Source organism: Neolamprologus brichardi, chromosome 11 (genome assembly GCF_056152115.1).
Source record: "Neolamprologus brichardi isolate AB-2024 chromosome 11, ASM5615211v1, whole genome shotgun sequence".
Lineage (NCBI taxonomy): Eukaryota > Metazoa > Chordata > Actinopteri > Cichliformes > Cichlidae > Neolamprologus > Neolamprologus brichardi.
The window spans coordinates 428,015-450,309 of record NC_142114.1 but is presented as its reverse complement, the minus strand read 5'-3'; the positions used below and the strand labels follow the sequence as shown (position 1 = coordinate 450,309).

Sequence of the window (22,295 nt, the reverse complement as noted above, 5' to 3'; positions counted from 1 at the left end):
TGGTAGACTGTTGGGTCTGTCTAGCACAGGCCCACCGCTGGAACGAGACAATTTAACTACACAGCAAAAGCATTGAACACCAAGTAGGCAAAGTTCTTCGTGTTACTCATGCATGAGGGAGACCTGCCTGGAGCCAAGTGTCGTTCCACCCACTTGACCTCCGTCAGACTCTCAGCCAGGTTCCCCATAGCACTCCTTTTATTGAGCTCACATGAATATACATAGGTTCATTAACATATGACGTCTACATACACACAAAGAGTACCTTGCCTGTGCGTTGTGTAAGTAGGTGCACCAAAGCTGGTGCCAGGAGTCTAGCGGTCCATCTAAACAAAAGGCACTTAGCCTAAAACATATATAGATACGTTTATCCTACCATAAAAAAATAAGACAAGGTATGACCTCTCCCATGCTCCCAGAATGTTGGTGTGAATGCCAGAACATTCTGGAATGCACACAAAGCCTTTGCAGACTATTAAGGATCACACATCCTATCACTTCACAATCGATTATACACCTCTAAGCATATATGGTTAAATATTACTAAGCATAAATGACAATCAACAATACAAATCTAACATTTCCCCCTTTTTGACCTTTATGCTAGAAAGGTTCCCAGTTATGATCACCTCATGTCTGACAGTGTCAATGCAAACATTTTTATACTCAGCATATGTCAATCACCCTAAATTACTGTAAACGTACACAGTTTAACAAATGTATTAGCAGTTATCCTATTCCCCATTGATCTCATCCAATTGCACACTGCATCCTACAAGCAAACAAATGAATTGTTAATAGTCAAAAGAGAAATTAACATTTTCAAAAACATCCCAGCTTGGTGGTGCTCCTCTGGGTGTGCAAATCACATGTCTCTCTGCAGAGTCGTTTAAGTTCTGCAGGGTGTCATAAATGTCTCTTCCAGTTGTTTCCATCACTGTCCATAGGACCAGAGTCCAAATGTATGTAGAATAGAAATTCAAACATACCAGTTGGTTTTGTTGTTTGTCAATGAGGCTTTCAGCTATCTCCAAAGCTGCAGGCCTCGTCAGCACTCTTGTTTTATGGCCTCTATCAACCCCCATCACCTCACTTCAGGCCTTCGTCCTGCGAGGGGGGTACTTATAACTCCTCTACTGTCCATTCATCTCTGCAACCACTCTGTGGAAAGGGTGTTGGATCCAGTTATCTTACTGCTGTTATGATCCCAGCAGTCTTCGCAGTGTCATCGTATGCACAGTACAGTGACACAGCATTAGGTGATGTTCATAGGAAACTGCTGTCATCACCACCATAGCTTCTGGTTCCTGTGCTTTTCACAGAATCATGATGCCATCCTTGGACTCCCTCTGCGCTGTCGATGGAGCTTGGCACGCTCCCCTCATCCTTCAGGTGCCCGTCTGTTGTCCACAATCTCCTCTGTTGGCCTCTGGAAAGCCCCCTTGGCACAGCTCTCATTCCAATGCAGCTTCATGGTCCTTGCTGTGGCTCCGAAATCTGATCTCATGATGGGCTCAAACAGCTCGACTTTTGACCTCAACCACTGCCTGGGCTGTCAGCTATGCCTGGAATGGTTCTCGCTTCTCACTGGGCCTCTGAAGATTTCTCAGGAGATTCCTTTCAGCAATATTCTGACTGCTGCACCTGTATTTCCTTGCTAGGAGGAAAAACTTCTATTTGGAAAGCATGTCAACAATCATCAAACCACATTCTTTAGTTCAGTGAACTTCACTTATAGGCCATCAAAGCCTTATCTAAACATGGATGCACCACTTGTATAGGTTTAATACCCATTGAATGAACTGTTAATCACACAAATCACTGCAACAATCTTGAAAACATAGTTTAGAAAACATAGAAAACATAGTTTCATGTAATTCATGTAATTCTGGACCCCTCCTCTTGACACATGGACACTCCCATGAGTCAACTCATCAAAACCAGATTCCTGTCTGAAAGAAAAAGGTTAGCTAGATCACGTCCCAGGCAACATCAGGGCATCTCCTCCTCTGGAGCAGCACCACCCCGGACCTACAACCCTGCAATAAAAGATGTCAGTGCATTTGCATATTAAGTTTGCTTAAAACTTGGCTCTGCATACACACCATCATGGCCTGGAAAACAAGATCTGGAAGTGAAATCAAACTTCACACTTATAAACAATTGTATCATAAGAGTAGTAAAGCAGCACGGTGGCACGGTGGTTAGCACTGTTGCTGCACAGCAAGAAGGTCCTGAGTTCAATTCCAACATCAGGCTGGGGTCTTTCTGTGTGGAGTTTGCATGTTCTCCCCGTGTTTGCGTGGGTTCTCTCCGGGTACTCCGGCTTCCTCCCACCGTCCAAAGACATGCAGCTTGTGGGGATAGGTTAATTGGATAATCCAAATTGTCACTAGGTGTGAATGTGCAAATGAATGTGAGTGTGAATGGTTGTCTGTCCCTGTGTGTTGGCCCTGCGACAGACTGGCGACCTGTCCAGGGTGTACCCCGCCTCTCGCCCTATGACAGCTGGGATAGGCTCCAGCGCCCCCCGCGACCCTGAAAAGGATAAGCGGAAGCGAATGGATGGATGGATGGAGTAGTAAAGCATTCAGCATCAGCAAGACAAGTATCATGTGCAGGTTTTCGCAAATCAGTAAACCACAATTATTACCATAATTTGCCTCCCATGTACTCAGTCAACATTAATGTGACTTCCCTGAAGCAAAGTCACTCCACTCATGTATCACTAGGAGCTCAGTAGTGGCCAGCTAATGAGCCCCATATTAAACTATTCCACAAACACTGCATCTCTTATTTACTTTCTCATGTTACTTGTCCGTCTCAACTGAATCCTCTACATGCACTCTTAGAAAAACCAACATTAGAAACACACATAGACCATCCCGGTGGTCAGGCGCAGGTCGACAGGTTCCAGAGGTGCTATAAAAAGACCATAAAGTTAGCCATCCATAGCTGTGAAAAGAAGTGACACTAGTTTCAACACAGGAAACATGTTTTTGTCTCACATGTTATTCACATTGTCAAAGTAACCTTCACATTTTCCCAAAAACACAGTGTAACAGCATCACCAACTCATAACCTGTAAACAGTTTTCTTCACACATAAACCCAGAAATCTTGTAGTAGAAAAACATTAACCAGTTGTCCTGTTATAAATCACATGATCAACTCACATGAAGAACTGTAATGCTGTAGAGAAGAAAATGCAAATGTTAGCGCTGCGCAGATGTATACACACTTTGTCACAGTTACCTCTGTGAGCAACACAAGGTAGTGAATAACACCCCTGGTAGATGCACAGACACAGAAGGTGGCATTTAAAAGCTAAATCGGTATGGCCAAAGCTCACACAACCTCGGATGTTGCTGTCATCTTTCTGCTCCTGTAAAAGAAACACACATAAATTCATCCACCCTTTTGTCCTGTCTACGTGGAGGTTAACCTTGAGTAGTGGTCAAGTCTTGTCAGCTTTTGTCAGCTTTTACCAGTCAGGTTTTTTTTTCTCTTTCACTCATTCATTCATACATTCATTCATTCTTTCTTTGCTGATAGTGGAACCTATCATCGCATTTAGATTTCCACCCTCAGCAAAATGACGTCATTTCAAAAGAAAAAGAAGAACTTTAGCTCGGATTACCTCGCTGAATCCTTTTTGGGCAGGAACTTACTCTCTAATTGTCCCAGATAAGTGACTTTCTCCTGAGCCCATTGTAATTTTGGAGAAACTCACTTGCAACAGCTTTCTCGACGACGTGTCGTATAGCGCTTTCATTCTAATCGTGCAGATCTGCTCAAACTACAGAGATTACCAAACCAAACTTCCAGTGCACTGTGAAAGTATCAAAATAAAAAGGCCTTGTTAAGTCATGACACAAGCTCCTCATCTCAGAAGGGTAAATAATACCATTGGCATGGTTTATCATACCATCATACTAATTGGCAGGCTCAACTTCACAACAAAAGAAAAATCATCAGCTAGATTAACTCCAAACCATCCATCAGCCACACAACACACAACATAACCCTAATGTCTTATTAACTATCAGTTTAATCCCCAGGTCTGTGCTTCTCATTCATTTAGGCCACAGATTTATTTAGTTTTCCTTTTTTCCCCGTCATCATAAAACGTGACATGTTGTCATGTACTTTACAAAAGAAGTTTGTTCTTATGTATTCAGAGTTGTGTATCTGGGTACAGGGTTCACTCGCACATCAAAACCAGGAAACTCAGTGTTTTAGAGTCTCCACTCTAACAAACTCCAACATATCCCATTCACTCGTGCTAGAATTTAGTCACCTTTCATTAATCCAATTGCGATCAACTAATTTGCATATCAGTTATTAACCCACTAAGTTGACAGGACAACAGAAATGCATGTTCAAAATGTTATCACAAAAATAGAATTTCCCTCATACAGTAAATTACTTGTGCTGCATCAATCAAGCAGAAAGCATCTCCCAATTTACTATATTAACAACTAAATTTATTGTCTGATCACTGGTTGGTCAAACCAAAATCTTTTTCCCACAAAAATAAAACTGTTGTCCTGTAACCTAGAGAGTTAGTTATCAGCATTGGATAAATTCAGCATTTGATAACAAGTGTCTGTTAAATTTACCCTATTTTAACACTGATGAGAGATAACAAGCTAATTTTCATTGCATGTGTGTTTGTTATTAGGCAGGTTTAATGGATGTCTGTGGAGCTGCATCTCCAGCAGAGCATGTTCTTAAAGCTGCCTTTCCTACACACTTCTCTGCTATTATTTGATCATCTTTTAACTAATGTGCTATGAGTCCATTGGTCTTTGCATCACACAAAGTGACTTGGACAAGATGATAAACAGACTCACATGCTCAAGATGCTGTCTAATCTTCATGAGCTCTCTTGTGTTTGTGTTAGTAGGGTTAATGCATATTCTGCTTGTGTGTGTGTGATTTTGTATTTTAAAACTCTGTCTAAAACCATGCATGAACACTCGGGAATTGACAATCCGCTGGACAGCTGGATGACCTCAGTGTTTGGGAAATGGAAGGGATTTTTCATGTCCGCAATGTTTTCTACTGCCGCTTTTTTAGGGATACTGGTCACCTGCAGTTGTTGTCTCATTCCTTGTGCCAGAGGACTGCTGGAAAAGGTAATAACGAGGGCAGCGGACCCCGGAGTGGTAGTTCCGGTGGCCATGATGCCATTGATGGACTTAGAAGCGGCTGAATGGGCCGAGGAGTCACACAACACGAAGTGTGGTGACCTTTCTTTTTGAAAGGTCAAGAGAGGGAAGAATAATCCTGGGAATAAAGAAAATATTTTACTGCTACAATATAGCCTTCATCATTAACATTGCATTAAAATGTTTATTAAAGTTACTGGCATTAGACTAAAGCTATAATCATTGTATACACACGTTGCATATTGTGCTCATGAAAGAGTTGATGCCCAGTCTATTCAAGGTCTTAAGCTTCGTTTGGTGCAATGTCCCGACGATCTATTGTGTAAGTGACTTGGAGCAATAGAAGGTTAAACCGCATACACGCTTACAAACACAAATGATTTAAACATAGGCCAGGCCGAGGGCCTGGAATTCATTTAGCTTCTAACTGCAGTTGAGCTTGCCTAGTAACAAGTGACAGAAGAAGAGTCAAGAAATTGTAAGTCCCCAGGAACCATCTGCAAGGTGAAACAAATTGCCAGCTATGGAAGAATGTGACAGAAAGAGGAACATCTCTGTCTGTTTTTATGCTGATATGGTGATGGTGTATATCTTACCCTGGGTGGGTTTAATAAAATTAGAAGTGTTGCTCACACACATAAAGAACATTGAGATTAAGTAAATTAAGATTAAGTAAAGATTAAGTAAAGTTAATATAAAGGATAGAGCCCAGAACATGATATTTTGAACCAACTTTGAATAATTAAGGGAACAATAGATGAACACAGTAGATTATTGAGGTGTAGCAGAGAGAGGCGTTTTGTTTTCTATCCTCTACAGGAGAAGATTTCCGGACCGGGGTGGCGAGAATCCTAGAAGCCCCAGACCGAACGGAACCAACCAAGTGCTCAGCCAGACTGAAAAACAGGAAGTTACTGTAGAGCTATACAAGCATATTAATAAATACAGGAAGCCAGAAAGAAAAGAGGAACTTGTACCATATAAGGAGTGTTTGTATCGAAACTGTGTGACGTGTAAAGTACCAAAATAACACCTATATGTGAGACGTTCTTAGATTCTAATGTTAGAGTTTCTGCAACTGGCTTTTGGGGCTGTGCAGGGCTCTCTCTTCCGGAACATGATTGAATAAAAAGAATTATAAATGTTTTGACCACTAGGAGTCAGGTTTTCTCTGTTCTATCACGGGGATCAAAGAATTGGGTTTTAATAGTAGAAAAACAGTTAAATATGGAACTTCACAGAAAGGGGAGTTTCACTGATCCAGCCCGCTTAAGATCAAAGTGTATGTGGCCCACAATGTAAAATGAATTTGACACCCCTGGATTAGAGCATGAATTAACGGTACTGCAATACAGTAGTTTGAAGCATATCTATCTAGTTTTTCTCCAATGCTTGTGTCTTCTTGACACAAAAAGGTTAATTATGGTGTTCCACACGATATTTTATTGTGTATAGTGTTTTGCACTTTTACTCTTGCGCTTCTGCACTTTGCAGTGCTCAGTGCTCTCTCTCTCTGCTCCAGCAGCTCTTCTCTCCTGTCTGGCCAAGCCGCTACTGAAATAGGGAAGGAATTATTAGGTGGTGCTTGCCGGCTGCGAAAACTAACCTCCCCTGACGCCTCACCCTGAACTCGCTGCTCAAATCTGCCCCTGTGAGCTGAGCTAAAGCCACAGGTTGATGGCTCAGGTTGGTGGTTCCCTGGCTCCCCCTAGTCCGCATGTCAAATATCCTTGGGCAGGATATTAACCCCAAGTTGCTCTCTGATGCATCCATTGGAGTATGAATGTGTGTGAAGGGTAGTTAGTAAGCACTTAAAAGCATAGAAGACAGTGCTTGTGTGAATAGGTGAAAGTGGTATGTTGTATTGATTGCTTTGAGTACTCCGGGAGAGCAGAAAAGCGCTATATAAGAATCAGTCCATTTACCATCTTTACCTTACAATGTAAAGCACCACCAGGCAACTATTGTTGTTATTTGGTGCTATGTAAATGAAAATGAATTGGATGGCCTCTGGATAATCTTTAGTTTTCCCCATTATAACATAAAATGTGGTGGAGCTTAGGGTTGCATATTTCAACAATCTTAATGTGAAAATTGCAAACTAATTTTAAGCACTAATAACTGGATATTTCATTGAGCTGAGCAGCAGGCCTTTTTTTTTCACATTTGTTTCCATTTTCCCATTCCATTGAAGTGCAGTACTCAGCTCAATAAGATTGTTTGAATTTGATTTTATTTAATTAATATCCATGTTTTATATTCTCTCTATCCCAACCTACCTCAAATTGCTGAATGGTAAATGGTAAATGGCCTGTATTTGTATAGCACTTTACTAGTCCCTAAGAACCCCAAAGCGCTTTACACATTAAGCCATTCACCCATTCACACACACATTCACACACTGCTGAACTGATGCAAAGAATTATAATATCTTTAAAATTGCTATGATAATAATAATAATAATGATAATAATTTAAAAATTATTACTATTATTATTATTATTAGTATTGTTGTTATTCATAAAGTCAGAAATATTTCTGTTGTCAACAGTTTTACTGTATGTATTATTGTCACTAATACCGTACAGTATTACTGTCACAATTATACGTAGGATGTGACCTCACATTGTAAACTAATTTTAGCAAGTAACCTGTTAATGATGAAAACACATTTTATTCATTGCCATTACACATTTACAGAATTTTCTGTTTCAGAAATCTGAACATCATAAATAAACATGTATTTTCATTTTTAAACAACACAGACAGCAGACTCGGGGTTGTAATGATTCAGAATCTAAGCTTTTTACTTAAACGTGTTATGGCATCTGTTATACTGGGCGATTTAAAAGGGCCAGTTGCCAGTTCATCCAAACAAACAAAACTAATAATTTTCATAAGAAATTCTGGAAGGAGACTATCGCTCTATTACTGCTTAAAACTGTTAACATAGTATGCCAATTTAGCAATTAAAAGTTATTACATACAACACTGTTTTTCTTACCCCTTAAAAAAGTGTTTTATAATATAAATGGGAAGCTATAAAATTAATACTATTGCCATAATAAATCAAAATAGCCTTTACAATTCTAATGCAACATCTTATTCTCTCTCATGACGGCTTAACAAAAGTTGTGCGTGTGTATTATATAAACTACAAAATGGAGTAGATAATATATGTCAACACTGCAAGGTTGCAGGACATCTTACTGCAATGTCTTACTGTACAGAATCAGAAAATGCAAAACTAAAGAATACTTCTTAAGGAATAAAATAAATAATGATGTATAAGGATGTGGTATTGTGCCTTTGATATTTGCTGAAGGGCTAAGTGGTTGAAAGCAAAGTGTTAGGTAGGTCTGAGTAGATCTGTTTTTTCAAGGACTTATTTCACATATATACACATATCACTTACATTTCCAGTGTTTGCTGTATTCTCACATAACTTGGTACTGAAAACTATACCGGCCTGGATTTTTTGAATATGTGCCGCTTTAGCACCACAACATTTCAAAAAGATATTGGAGATGACAGTACTTTTCAGTTTTTTAAAATTCAGAACTCTGCAAGTGTATGATTTAAAAAAACAAACAAACAAGCAAATCTCTAGCCTCATGTAATGAACCAAAAATATAACTGGTGGAAAGTTTGTTATGATCTAAAACACCACTGGATTTTAACAAGACTCCTAAAAAGTCAATGACGAAGACTCAATAATAAAATTAACTGTAAATACTAGACTTGATAATTTTGTTATTGAGGAAAATATTTCAGTATTGCATATTGGTGAGGGAAAAAAACTATGTGAACTATTCATTATTTATTTTTCTGATGGATTAAAGTGGACAAAGGCTAATTTACACCATGGAGCCCTGCTCTCAAAAACTGATATGGATTTAACACTCCTTGTAGCTGGATTTAAGAAACTTGTGCTTGTTTTAAACATGTTTAGCACCATCTTGTGATACAGAATGCTACATCACCGAGTTGGTTGGTTTGTTTGACTTCCGTTTATTTCAGCAAACTAGTAACTCAGTGGAATATGAGGAGGCTAAAACTAAAATTTCATTTAAAGGGTTCACTTTAGTGCTGCCTACTCTGTAGGGTGGCTATAGCTCAGGAGGTAGAGCATCTACTGATCGGAAGGTCAGTGGTTTGATCCCAGTCTGCATGCCAAATATGCTTGGGCAAGATATTAACCCTAACTTACTTTCTGATGCATCCACCATAGTTAGTAAGCACTTAAAAGCATAGAAGACAGTGCTTGTGTGAATGTCGTGAATGTGGCGTGTTGTATAGAGCGCTTTGAGTATTCCGGGAGAGTAGAAAAGGGTTAGGGTTAGTTTTAGTGTCCTTATTTTCACCTGAGTTGGTTGGTTCAGTCCAAGTCTGTTAACAGCAACCAACAAACCAACGAGGTGACATAATGTTCTGTACTGACACAAGATGGCACTAAACATTTTCTAAAAAACTTTAAGTGTTTGTGTAGCTGGATTTATCTATATCAGTTTTTGAGAGCAGGCCTTCATGGTGTAAATTACCCTTACTAAGAAATATTATTAAGAAGTATTATTCTTCTTTGACCATTTATTAGGAGAACAGCACACAAGCTCATTTTACTTGCAAACCTGTGTCAATACAGAAATACAATTCTTCTTATATAAACAAAAGTACTGGGTTACCTATACATGAAGCTTCTGACAGCTTTGGTATGCAGTTCTGGTATAAATAATAAATTAACTCTGTAGTTATTGAATCAACAGAGCGTTAGCGACTTTTATGTACAACATGCTTCAGAACTCCTTTGTAACTTTACACGGTCTTTCACTTCCTGGATGAGATATTGTTTCACTTTGCGATAAAACTGCTTACAGTTGATCACTTCATATCTATGAGAAATAAAATTTAACAAAATGACTCGTTGCAATCTTTAAATCTTATTGTAGTACCATACTCAGTCAACGAGCTCTTTAGAATGACCAATTCTTTTACAGATCTTTTAAAGGCAGACTTCATGGCTCGGTGCATGATTATTAACACCTGTAGCAACAAGACTGAACACACATGAATTTACATGAAGGCCCAACATTTTTGTCCATACAGTGCATCGAACTAAACTTTTTGGTATTATAACTGCTCTGGTCCTGTATGTTGAATATGCATTGAACTCACATTGACTTGTTCCTTTTAGTCTCTAATACACCATTCCTGGCCATGCCTGTGTGAAACGACTGCTGTAGGATTGCTAGTAAATGAGTGCAGCGGCACTTTGACGGTACGTTAACTCACTCCACTCTGGATGAAAGAAGAGTATTTATTTTCTAAGGACCTCTAGCTGCACTTGCAGGACTTGACCTTCATATTTGAGAGCTGTTCTATTTTGGGGGTCTTGCCGATGTAGTACAGGATAGTGAGAGGCTCCAGGTCTTGGGAGACACAGCAGGGGGATGCCGATGCTTCAGGGTTGATGGTGTTATACAGACCTAACACCTGGAATATACATATTAGAACCATATCATAAAATAAAATCTGATTTACAGTGCAGTGCAACTGCATTCATGTTTACGTTTACTGTGTAGCCTTTCAAACTTCCTCATTCAGTACCTTGGAATGCTGGGTGTCCGCACTCCACAGATATGGACAGGCCCCTGCACAAAAGTTGGCCTCATAGCCTTTGGGCTCATGGATCCACCTCCAGCCCAGGTCCCTCTTAAAATCAATGTAGAGCGATCGTAAGCAGCAGTTATCCTGAACATTTCTGTAAAGACATAAAGTGGAAAAGTGAATAACAGAGCTGTGGGAATCCTCTCGTCACTAGTGTGTGCAGTCTATAAAAAGTCACAGATGGAGAGATGAAGATAGGTGAAGATGCGCTCAGATTGGATTCTTTACTTATTGTGGGCAACCACTGAACCAGACAAGATAAATATACATAGTTAAACAGATCAGCCAACAAGTTGTCCAGGGTGTTGCCTTTCACTTCAGCCATCAGCCTGTTTTGAAAGCAGTTTGCAATACCAGTTAGTGGTCAACTTGTTGACACTCTCTGCGTGCTGCCAAGCATCAGTGCCTTAGTATGTATGCCCCATTGGCTGTCCATAGAGAGGGACTGTGGGAACTGAACCAATGCACAGTTTTTCATTTTAATTCACCAGGAAAGGGTACATCAAGCGTAGTTCACGAAGAAAAGGAAAGCTATATCCAGAACCTTGTTTTATTTGTTTGTTTGTTTTCAAATTGTCAGCATTCTGTTGGAAAAAACTTTGGAAAGCTGCTCTCTTCCTGGCTTCTTCGTTTAACAAAATTGTTCCAGTTTCTTCAGTTGGACTTGAACTGGTACAGACTTTTTTTCTTACAACACTGTTGCTACTTTTTCCCCTTCACCTGGAGGTAAAGATGTTTACTTATTTAAAATAAGGATTGCATGGCATTATGAAGTATTGCACAGTGGTAAGAACAAAATAGCTTTCGTAGGGGTCATCACTCAAAAGTAACAATGAAACTCATTTGTTACACTAAAGTTACATTAATGCATTGTCACATAATTACCAGTTAACAATATAAACCTGAGTACAATCCAACACATCAACACAAAACCCTATCCTAATGAGGATACACATAATATTTTTCCTTTTACACTTATGTATGAACTCAAAGCAAAGATGAAAACCAGCACAAAGAGACTTAAACCAATCACCACGGTGATTCTACTTTAGAAACATGAACATGATCAGTGCCTTTTGTTACTTGTTGAAGTTTAGGCTTTGGTTGATGGGCTGTGGGTTAAAACACGCACTCACCTTTAACATCACTATGGGCTCTAGCCAAGAAGTCAGAGTGTTAACATTATTCTATATCTTTGTACCTAATGACAACCAATTCTGTGCATTGCCTAGTGCTATTAGTGTTGCTTGGCCCCTTTTTACTTGACGACTAATTTCTGAAAATCTCCACAACAGATAGGGACATTGTTATTGCTTTGCATTTGGCAATTTGGTTTTCAGACAAGTACTTGGAGCAGTAGGCAGCATCAAGAGCTCTCTTGGATCGATGGTTCTTATGTTGGGACTGGGACTCCAGGCGGTATGAAGGTAGCAACATGAGGAGAAGATGTGGACCCCGAACACTGTGCTGCCACTTCCTAAAAACCTTTAGGTCACGACCATGGATTAGGTTGTCGTCGATACCTGAAAACATAAGAGATTAATAAGCAGCACCGCAAGGGCTGGTAATGACAGAAAAGTTCATTAAAAAAAAACATTATCAAAGTATTCAGAGTAAAATTATCAGCATAGCTCCAGTGCTTACAGAAAGGTGAAATTTCTGTTAAAGGGAGAGAGGGTCAGACAGAAATAATGACTGCATGTACTCTACTTAACACAGAACACAAAACCTGCATAGATTTGCAATGCCTTGACACAGTCAAAATGGCTAAATAGCACAAAACAAAATGACAACACCTATTAATTAATGTGTGTGAATAAAAAGGTTTTGAATCTGTTACTGAATGTACGCACAGATGTAATTGATCTCAAGTCAGCAGGCAGCTTGTTCCAAAGAACAGGACAACAGTAACTGAAATAACCCTCAGCAGACTGAGATCTGATTCTGGGATCATTTAAAAAATCTAAACCTGATGATGTGAGAGGTCTGACTGGGTTGTAGATGGTGATTAATTCTAAGATGTACTGGGGTGCCAAACCACAACAGCTTTCTAGTGTGAACTATTATTATAGGGTCTACCTTACAACATAAAAGTGCCTTGAGGCAACATTTTTCAAATAACCTGCAAATCGTGCCTCCAGCTCCTCACTCTTATTAGGAATGATGTAGTTATTTGATGGTACAAAGGTGCAGCATGGGCAGTGCAGGCTGATCTTGAATCCACTGTTTCGGTCTACGGAAAAACAAAAGTAATGAGAAGTTAATTAACACAAAGCATAAACAATTGGGAAAAGGCAATACTGATGGGACAGAATGTACTCACCTCTGTGGTTTAGCCATTCACTAACTGCCTCTGTAACATCAAAGGATAACCACTCCCCCTCTGTTTGTGTTCGTATTACCTTGCTGTCAATATACCGCTGTGTTGGGGATGTCAGATCTTTATATCCTAAAATCTGTTGACAAATTAAAGGAATGTGAGGTCAAAGTTCTGATTAATTAAATGTTGATTGTTCAATAGTACTAATTTACACTATAATAAAAAGATGGATAAAATACCTGCATTAATACTAAAACTGTGCCAAAATTTAAATAAATTTATTTTGTAGCCTTGTAGTCATGGCCAACAATTTACAAAAAATATTGGTAAATGGTTTCTAAAATTACCTATAAAGGTCTTTTTAGACCTATGTATGTCTATAAAGGTTTGCAGATGGCATCTGTGGGGCTAAGGGTCGTTAGAATTCGACATCCTCAAGACATAAATAGTTAAAATTAAAGCTGCAAGCAGCGTTAAGTGGGCCCTCGCACCCCGGCGCATCGAGCCATGCCCAACACCTACACCCATCATACGTCCGATCTGATGTAGCATTGATGGAATTCATGCGTAGAACCACCAGCTAAAATTTCATCTTGTTCAATGATGAGTATAGATAATCCATCCACAACACAAGGTTAGTCATTAATATACTGTAACAACATGGGAATAGATCAGCTGTGAGAGAATTCAACATTAATGAATCAATGGTACGGAAGTGGAGGAAGCAAGAAGAATAAGTTGAGTAAAGTTTGATTTACCTGAATGTTTTGTTTCGCTTAATGCGCCTTATAATCTGGTGCACCTTATGTATGAAAACAGACCCGTTTATCGACAGTGCACCTTATAATTCGGTGCGCCTTATGGTCCGAAAAACACGGTAGTAGGGTCATACAGCAGGCTGCACACCACAGGCTTTTAGACCTTCTGTAATCAAGTATTTTCACTGAACAAAAATGTGAACGCAACACTTTTGTTTTTGCTCCAATTTTTCATGAGCTGAATTTAAAGATCTGAAACATTTTCTACATACAGAAAGGACCCATTACTATCAAATATTGTGCACAAATCTGTCTAAATCTGTGTATGTGAGAACTTCTCATTTGCCGAGATAAGCCATCCCACCTTACAGGTGTGGCATTGTCAAGGTGCTGATTAGGTAGCATGAATATTGCACAGGTGCACCTTAGGCCACTCTGAAATATGCAGTTTGATAACACAGCACAATGCTACAGATGTCCTAAAACCAGTCAGTATCTGGTGTGGCCACCATTTGTCTCACAATGGTGCCTCACACAGTAAGAAAAATGGTGTGCAGTGGGCATAGAGTTGATCAGGTTGTTGATTGTGGGCTGTGGAATGTTGGTGAACTCCTCTTCAGTACTTGTGCAAAGTTGCTGAATATTGGCAGGAACTGGAACACGCTGTCATATATGCCGAGCTGAGCGTCCCAAACATGATCAGTGGGTGACATGTCTGGTGAGTATGCTGGCCATGAAAGAACTGGGATGTTTTCAGCTTCCAAGGAATTGTGTACAGATCCTTGCAATATGGGGCTGTGCATTATCATGCTGTAACATGAGGTTATGATCATGGATAAATGGCACAACAATGGTCCTCAGGATCTCAACAAGGTATCTCTGTGCATTCAAAATGCCAACAATAAAATGCACTTGTGTTCATTGTCCATAACCCCACCGCCATCATGGGCCACTCAATCCACAACGTTGACGTGATCATGCCGGATGTGGAGGTCCTGGGCTGGTGTGGTTACATGTGGTCTGCGATTGTGAGGCCGGTTGGATGTACTGCCAAATTCTCTGAAACGCTTTTGAAGATGGCTTATGGCAGAGAAATGAACATTCATTTCACAAACAACAGTTCTGGTAGACATTCCTGCAGTCAGCATGCCAATTGCACACTCCCTCAAAAGCTGCGACATCTGTAGCATTGTGCTGTGTGATCAAACTGCATATTTCAGAGTGGCCTTTGATTTGCGGCAGTCTAAGGCACACCTGTGCAATATTCATGCTTTCTAATCAGCACCTTGACATGCCACATCTGTGAGATGGGATGGATTATTTCGGCAAACGAGAAGTTCTCACTTACACAGATTTAGACAGATTTGTGAACAATATTTGATAGTAATGGGTCCTTTGTGTATGTCGAAAATGTTTCAGATCTTTAAGTTCAGCTCATGAAGAATTGGAGCAAAAACAGAAGTTGTGTTTATATTTTTGTTGAGTGTAATTGAGTGCTTTAGACCTACAACCAACATTCCTTTTACTGATAAAGCCCTTTAAAATCCCTGTGTCTGGGAAAGGAATCAATTGTTTGAAAAGTTTCAGTTAGCACAAAAACGAATGTCCAGTCAGTTACTGACAATCTCCTAATGACGCCAGACAATGGACTGTCTCTATGCATGTCCTGCTGGATCATTGTTGCTTTTGACACCAGTAATCGCAAAATTGAATTGCACTGGAACAACTGGGAATGAAAACTATACTACAGTGATTTGAGTCATATTTATTGGATTAATTAATTTTTAAAATTTAAATGATGAGACTTCCACACACAAAAGTTAGTTATACAATTCCACAGGGCTCCCATTCTGATAATCTCATTATACTAATCATTAAGAATCTTCAAAGTTTATGAAAAAGAACCTACAAAAATCAGAATATATTTTTTTGCAATGTAAAAAATCTTTGCATTTTAAAATTATATTAAGCAATCCTTCCTAGTCTTTATAAAACACAAAGCAACTCATATTTAGGAAATATGGCATAATGAATGTTACTCCAGACAAAAGTGTTTGTACCTGATAGAGCTCAATTCGTTGCTCAGACACTTGGGCCCCAGGGTTTTGAAGACGGAAGATCCTGAGCTCTGCCTTCACCAAGTTGGAGGCATTCTTCTCCATAGAGGACACATCAAAAGTCAGCCGCCGGAAGTAAGGGTTGAAGAGTGTAGGAGAAATAACATCTGCAAAAAAATGTAAAGGAAATGTCTGAATAAGGATTGGATACTTTATGACTGCTAATGGAACGCTTGCTTTGGACTGAGGCAGTCAATTCCAACTACTAAAATGAAACTACAATTAAGGAAAGACATCACAGCCTGAGAGGGTTGTGGGACTGAAGGTCAATGGTCCAATCCCCTACTAGTCAAGCCTGCTTGAGGAGTTCTTCAGCAAGACATTACAAAATTGTCACCACCAATTAGTGTTAGTTTGCATCTGATAAAGTGCTGTAAGGGGTGCTTTCAGTGGTTACCAGACAAGAAAAGTGCTGTATGAATGTTAGTGCATGTACCATTTACAACTGCGCCCACAAATTGCACATACTTTGTCATTATCTTCTAAACACAAGCAGAAAGGGAGGGGCAGCAGCCTTCCATTGTATTAATCAAAGACACAGCCAAGGCATACCAGTGGCCAAGGGAATAGTGGGTGCTATGGCAGGTTCCTTTGCTCTTACTAACAAGAGCTATCACCTTGTCCACCCCTAATCTTTTAAGATTAATGGATTAGGCAGGATAACTTCGTGGGACAATGCTTAGTGGTGCGCTCACAATAGGTAGGGACATGTAGTGTCTGTGCTGCACTCAGTGGTGATGCTAGGTTGATGCTGACTTCGGGGCGGGTCTTCCCTCTAGACTGGTTAGGCACTGCTTGTTTTTTCACAAAGCTGGATTTGACCAAGGGTTACTGTCAGATTTTGTCTCAGGGCGTCAACCGCCTTGTGGTTAGGGTTATTATGTCCTGGGACGCCCTTTCACCCTTTGTTCAGGGCTCCATCGCATAAATGATGCGAATCAGCCGCTGATATCTGGCATTACACCTCATTAAATTCAAGGTGATCGAGTGGGAGAGAAAATCGGCCACAGATTCTTTTTCTCCCACTTGTGGCAGCAGGGGTAGCAGTAGGCTAGGCCAGATGGCTCCCTGGCCTAAATGCTTGATTTAGACTTCTCAGGAAATCTACATCCAAACTTAGGTGGTAACCAGAATCGCCTTTTAATCCCTATATTGCAACGTTACATTCCAATTGTTGTGGTATGCATCAAACCGACATGTAGTTACATTTCTCAAGAGTTGCACACCAGGCTACGTAGAAGCTTGTGGCGAAGGGTTAAAATGGGACTCCCAGTTATGGCTTAAGTTATGACGTAGATCTGATGCAGAAATGCAGCTGTGGCCAGTTGCTTAATTATGCCTCCCCCTGTCTTTGAGAACGATAGTATAGTAATCAAAGGAGCTTGCAAAGAAAAGCGTCTGGACTTCTTTAAGTTACTTGAAGACGTTTCACCTCTCATCCGAGAGGCTTCTTCAGTTCTAAGGTCAAACTAAGGTCAAACGAACTGAAGAAGCCTCTCGGATGAGAGGTGAAACGTCTTCAAGTAACTTAAAGAAGTCCAGACGCTTTTCTTTGCAAGCTCCTTTGACTACGATGACCTGGATGACTGAGAACCTTCACAGAGATAGTATAGTAAGCAACATCTAAAGTAACCAGCTGAAAATCCAAAGGGAAATAAAAAAAAGAACTAAAAAGAAATGGTGTTGCACCAAGCTGAACGCCCCTGTGTTGTGTCAAGTTTCCTCAAATCAGGTGAACCAACACAAAGCCTGCTACAGTCATTACAGTGTGTGGCTATTGATAAAGATGTTGACAAGGGCAGCTTCATTGAAACATTTAATTTATTAATAGAGTCAACTGACTTCTCTCAAATATAAATAAACCCATTCATTATTTTAATTACACTTTTCTGGCATACAGAAAATAAACATTTAATAGTACTTCTTCAAATCTTCTTTGCTCCTACCATTTTTTTTGTTACTTTTTGAGAAATGTTATTACATTTTATATCAAAAGTGCTGTAACCACATCTAAGAAAGTCATGAACCTATTATTTACTTGCATTTCATGTACCATTACAGTAGAGGACACCTACCTACAATTCCCACACAAGTCAGCTATCTTGTTGACAGCCTCACTGTGTATGACACTCAATACTGTTGGTCCCTTTGAAAAAACAAGCATTGAATCAGAGAAGACCAGATTCTTGGTACAACTCAGAAGAGAATAGAATAGAATAGAGAATGGAAAAACAGTAAAGATTAGCTGAAAAGCATGGACAGATATATTTTGTGGCTGGGCTTTTTCCATAAGGAGTGTCCCTTTCATAGCACAAAATTTGGGGGGAAGAGTATTTCAATCACTCATATAAATATGATTTATGAAGATTAGTGTTAAACGTACTATTTTTCTGTTTAGTGTTAAACCTACAAACGTTTTGTATATATAGTATATGGGGCTAGTGACATTTGAGGTGTTTTATTTATTGGGAATGAGAGTGGGAAATGTTTTCAGAACAAGTGCATAATAGTCCCAGGCAGATGGTGCAATGCTTTGAACATAGTCCAAAAATTCGACCCTGCCCTGTAACTCTTCATTGAGTCCTCACCTTGCATGTTTAAGTCCCTTTCTGTTCCTCTATAGTAATACTCATATTTTATTGAAACCAACCTTAACTGAGATGTTGCAGTTTTTTGTCACATTTCTACACAGAGATCACTACAAAATTAAAACATATTTCCTCAGCAGAACAATTTTCATGTGGTTGCTACCTTATTCACAAGCTACTCAGTGTGGAACTACCACACTGGGTAGCTCCACATTTGATATTGCAGAGAGCACGCCCAAACACGCAGATCGTCCCAAGCAGCCAGGAAATCAGATATGTCTTCCAGACATATCTTAAATTGAACATCATATTGACAACCAGGTTGGGTCATGGTTGGATGTCCAAATTGTGGGCCTAGTTTAGAAAACTTATGTCCAGAATTGGTCATGGAGCAACGGACCCAATATAGAAATGATCCGCGTATCTATCTGATACATCCCATGTTTTGTGGGAATGACCTTGATGACCTCTAATTTTCTGTTTCTGAATTCAGATAAAACTGAGATTATTGTATTATTCTTAGGCATAAAAGATCTCTTAGGAGTATGGCATCTAACCAGATGCTTACTTTGGTTGGCATTACTTTAACCTCCAGTAACAATGAGGAATCTTGAAGTTGTTTTTTTTCCTACAATGCGCATATTAAACAAATGCCTAGGAACACTTTCTTCCATTTTTGCAATATCTCTAAAATTAGAAACATCCTGTCTCAGGGATGCTGAAAAACTAGTTTATACGTTTATTATTTCTAGGCTGGACTACTGTAATTCATTATTATGAGGCTGCCACAAAAATATCCTGAAAAGGCTTTGGTTCATCCAAAATGTAGCAGCAAGAATACTGACAGACTAGAGAAAGCATATTTCTCCTATCCTGGCTTTTCTTCATTAGCTCCCTCTTAAATCCAGGATTAGTTTAAAATCCTTCTCCTTACATACAAGGTCTTGAATAATCAGGACCCATCGTATCTTATATTAATCTATTGAAAGTTGGTGCTACTGATTCCTAGAGGTGTTCCAACTCTTGGCTTTATAAAGTCAATTTCCTGATTTAAATCGATTTTAGTTTGAATAATGCGATATTGATTCATTAATTCTAAAAACTAGTGCTGTGAATAGATTTGAAAAAATCTAAAAAAAAACCCTAATTAATCTCACAATTTTCTACAATTAATCACAATTACTCGATCAAGAGCATGGTTGCAGTTATATTTTTTTAACTTTATATTTAAGCTTGTAACTGACATTTATGCAATATAAGGAAGTAAATGCAGAATAAACACAAAGAATGTATGCTTAAATTCAAAGAGAATTTGAATAGTTTTCTTAGATCTTTTAGCACAGGTTCTCTCCTGTGAAATGCAACTTAAAAAAAAAAAGTATACACAAATATATAATATATACGTTTTAACTGTTTGACAGCACTAATATATATTATATTAGTGCTGTCAAACAGTTAAAACGTTTAATCAGATTCATCACAGGGTTACTGTGCATTAATTTTGATTAATCATAATTAAATATCATTCATTTTTATTCTATATAAATCACATTTCATTTTGCATGAGCAAACAGACTGGAGAAAAAAGGGAAAATATATGCACTTCACATGTTTATTGAACATCTTGAACATTCATGTTAACAAAAAACTCTGACAGAGAGAGTGGATAAATGTTTACACTCTTGGGGAGGCACTTCAATGTCCTTGAAATGAGGAAACAAAGATATACTCTGGCTGCAACATTTTGGATTAAATGTTTTTAAGACATCCTTATAATAGTGACATACAATAGTCCAGGCCAGAAGTAATAAACGCATAAACTAGGTTTTCCACTGGTTCTTATATAGCTCTTTTCTATTCTACTTGAGCGCTCAAAGTACTTTATACTTATCTCATTCACACAAGGACTCTTTTCCATGCTTAAGTGCTTTAACATTCAAACTCCAATGGACGTATCAGAGAGAAACTTCATGTTAGTATCTCGCCCATGATTTGACATACAGATTGTAAAGTCAAAAGACACGTCGTAGTCTCACTCCAAGCGCTTTATTCTTTACGCCATCATACACCACGTACACAAAAACAACAACTCCTCACAGGCAACAGTACTCTCGCGATATAACAGAAAATAACAAGTTAACGATCTCCCTCTTTCTTTTTTAAAATAAAAGTATAAACACCTCTTTAAAACATTTGCATAAATATATATGTAAACAAAAAAATTGTCAACATTGTTGAACATTCAGAAAACATTTCAATGTACTTCACTTTACTTAAAGCATACTATCACTGCACAAAATAAACAATAGTGCATTTTAATGCAAAGAAAACTTAGTAAACAAAGGATCACAGTATCCAGAGTCCTTCGTCTAGTGCTTTTAGGAGGGTTAAAGGTGAAACTCCCTTTTTTGTCAGACAATCAGCAAGTTGGGATTTGGAATCTGACTAACAAACCTGTCTGATTTTCTTGGCTTGTATGAGCTCTTTTTGCTGCTCATTTCTAGCCTCTGTCTCTTCTCTGTAACCTGCTTAGTGGACTTGAGTGCATCAAACAAGGAATGATTGTCAGTCACACAGATCAACGGAAGAGCATTCAGACCAGTGTTATCAGTTGTAAGCTCAGAAAAAAGTGTTGCCAAGAAGACTGCACTGTCTATTCCATCTGACATGGCAAGAGTTTCTCCTGCCAGTGTACTTCTGACCACACGCCTGATTTTTTTAGACTGCCAAAAGAGAGGACAAAACTTTCCTCCTTTACCCATGAGGCCAATTAATGCCCCTGCTTGAGTACCACCATCAGGAAGGTTGCCAAATGATGCGTCACTGAAAACAACCAATGCCAAATCCTCACTGTTACCCAAGTGCTGAAACTTAAGAGTCACTTTCTCTGCCTTAAGTTTATGGATAACTTTGTTCACATAATGAATGCACTGCACAGTTGCATCTTTAATATTAGATGCCAGGCTGTATATGTCAAACATAACATCTGGCCTCATTTGTTTGGCAACCCACAAAATCTGTCCTATTTTTGACCTGAGTTGCTCCTGTTCTGTTTCACTTAAGGAAGCATCCCCCTGTACAGCCCGTGCTGCTTGTAACTGAACCGGTTGTAGGTTGTCAATGTAAAGTTGTTGATGCACCTCTATTACATCATTAACTGTACAAATGTCCATACCAACATAAGAAAAGCTGTCATGTTCTTCACGTCCCACAAGGAAGGTAGATTTCAGTACAGCAATGACATGAGTTGCAAAGTGACTTGAACCAACCCAAAGGAAATCATCCAAGTGGCATGCAAGCACTCCTGTAATCTCAGATTGTTCATTCTGCCAATAGAACACTGCGGGATCATAATGTCTTTGACCTTATTGTACCAATAAAGTGAAGCATCTGCAAGTCCATACACACACTTTTTTGAATTTCCATAGAACATTGTCCTTGCCAGCTTCAGGTGGCTAAGATAAATGTCTCTTGACAGTTCTATTCCTTGCAAAAAGGCTGGCTTTCAGAAGAAAACAGTCACACAGCGATAAAAAGAAACACAAAGAATGGCAAGAAGCTGTTGTATTATTAACTGCAATAGCCAGTCGCATAACAGCCACGGGAAGCCGACTGGTAAAGAGATCCAGTTCGGATTCCATCGTGGAAGAGAAATTGTTCAAGCCATGTTTCCGAA

General features: G+C 39.1%; 1 protein-coding gene across 1 annotated transcript in view; it reads right to left on the bottom strand.

Annotated features, from left to right (window-relative positions):
* Positions 1 to 7,826: 7,826 nt before the first annotated feature.
* The window catches only part of tgfb2 (transforming growth factor, beta 2), a 45,829-nt gene continuing 31,360 nt past the window's right edge, over positions 7,827 to 22,295 (bottom strand). The window contains exons 2-7 of the mRNA XM_006796007.3: positions 15,975 to 16,138; positions 13,160 to 13,292; positions 12,959 to 13,069; positions 12,185 to 12,359; positions 10,777 to 10,930; positions 7,827 to 10,662 (exon numbers count right to left, since the gene is read on the bottom strand). Coding sequence (XP_006796070.1) covers positions 10,504 to 10,662; positions 10,777 to 10,930; positions 12,185 to 12,359; positions 12,959 to 13,069; positions 13,160 to 13,292; positions 15,975 to 16,138 — 896 coding nt within the window. The 3' untranslated portion in view covers positions 7,827 to 10,503. The remainder of the gene's footprint in view (positions 10,663 to 10,776; positions 10,931 to 12,184; positions 12,360 to 12,958; positions 13,070 to 13,159; positions 13,293 to 15,974; positions 16,139 to 22,295) is intronic.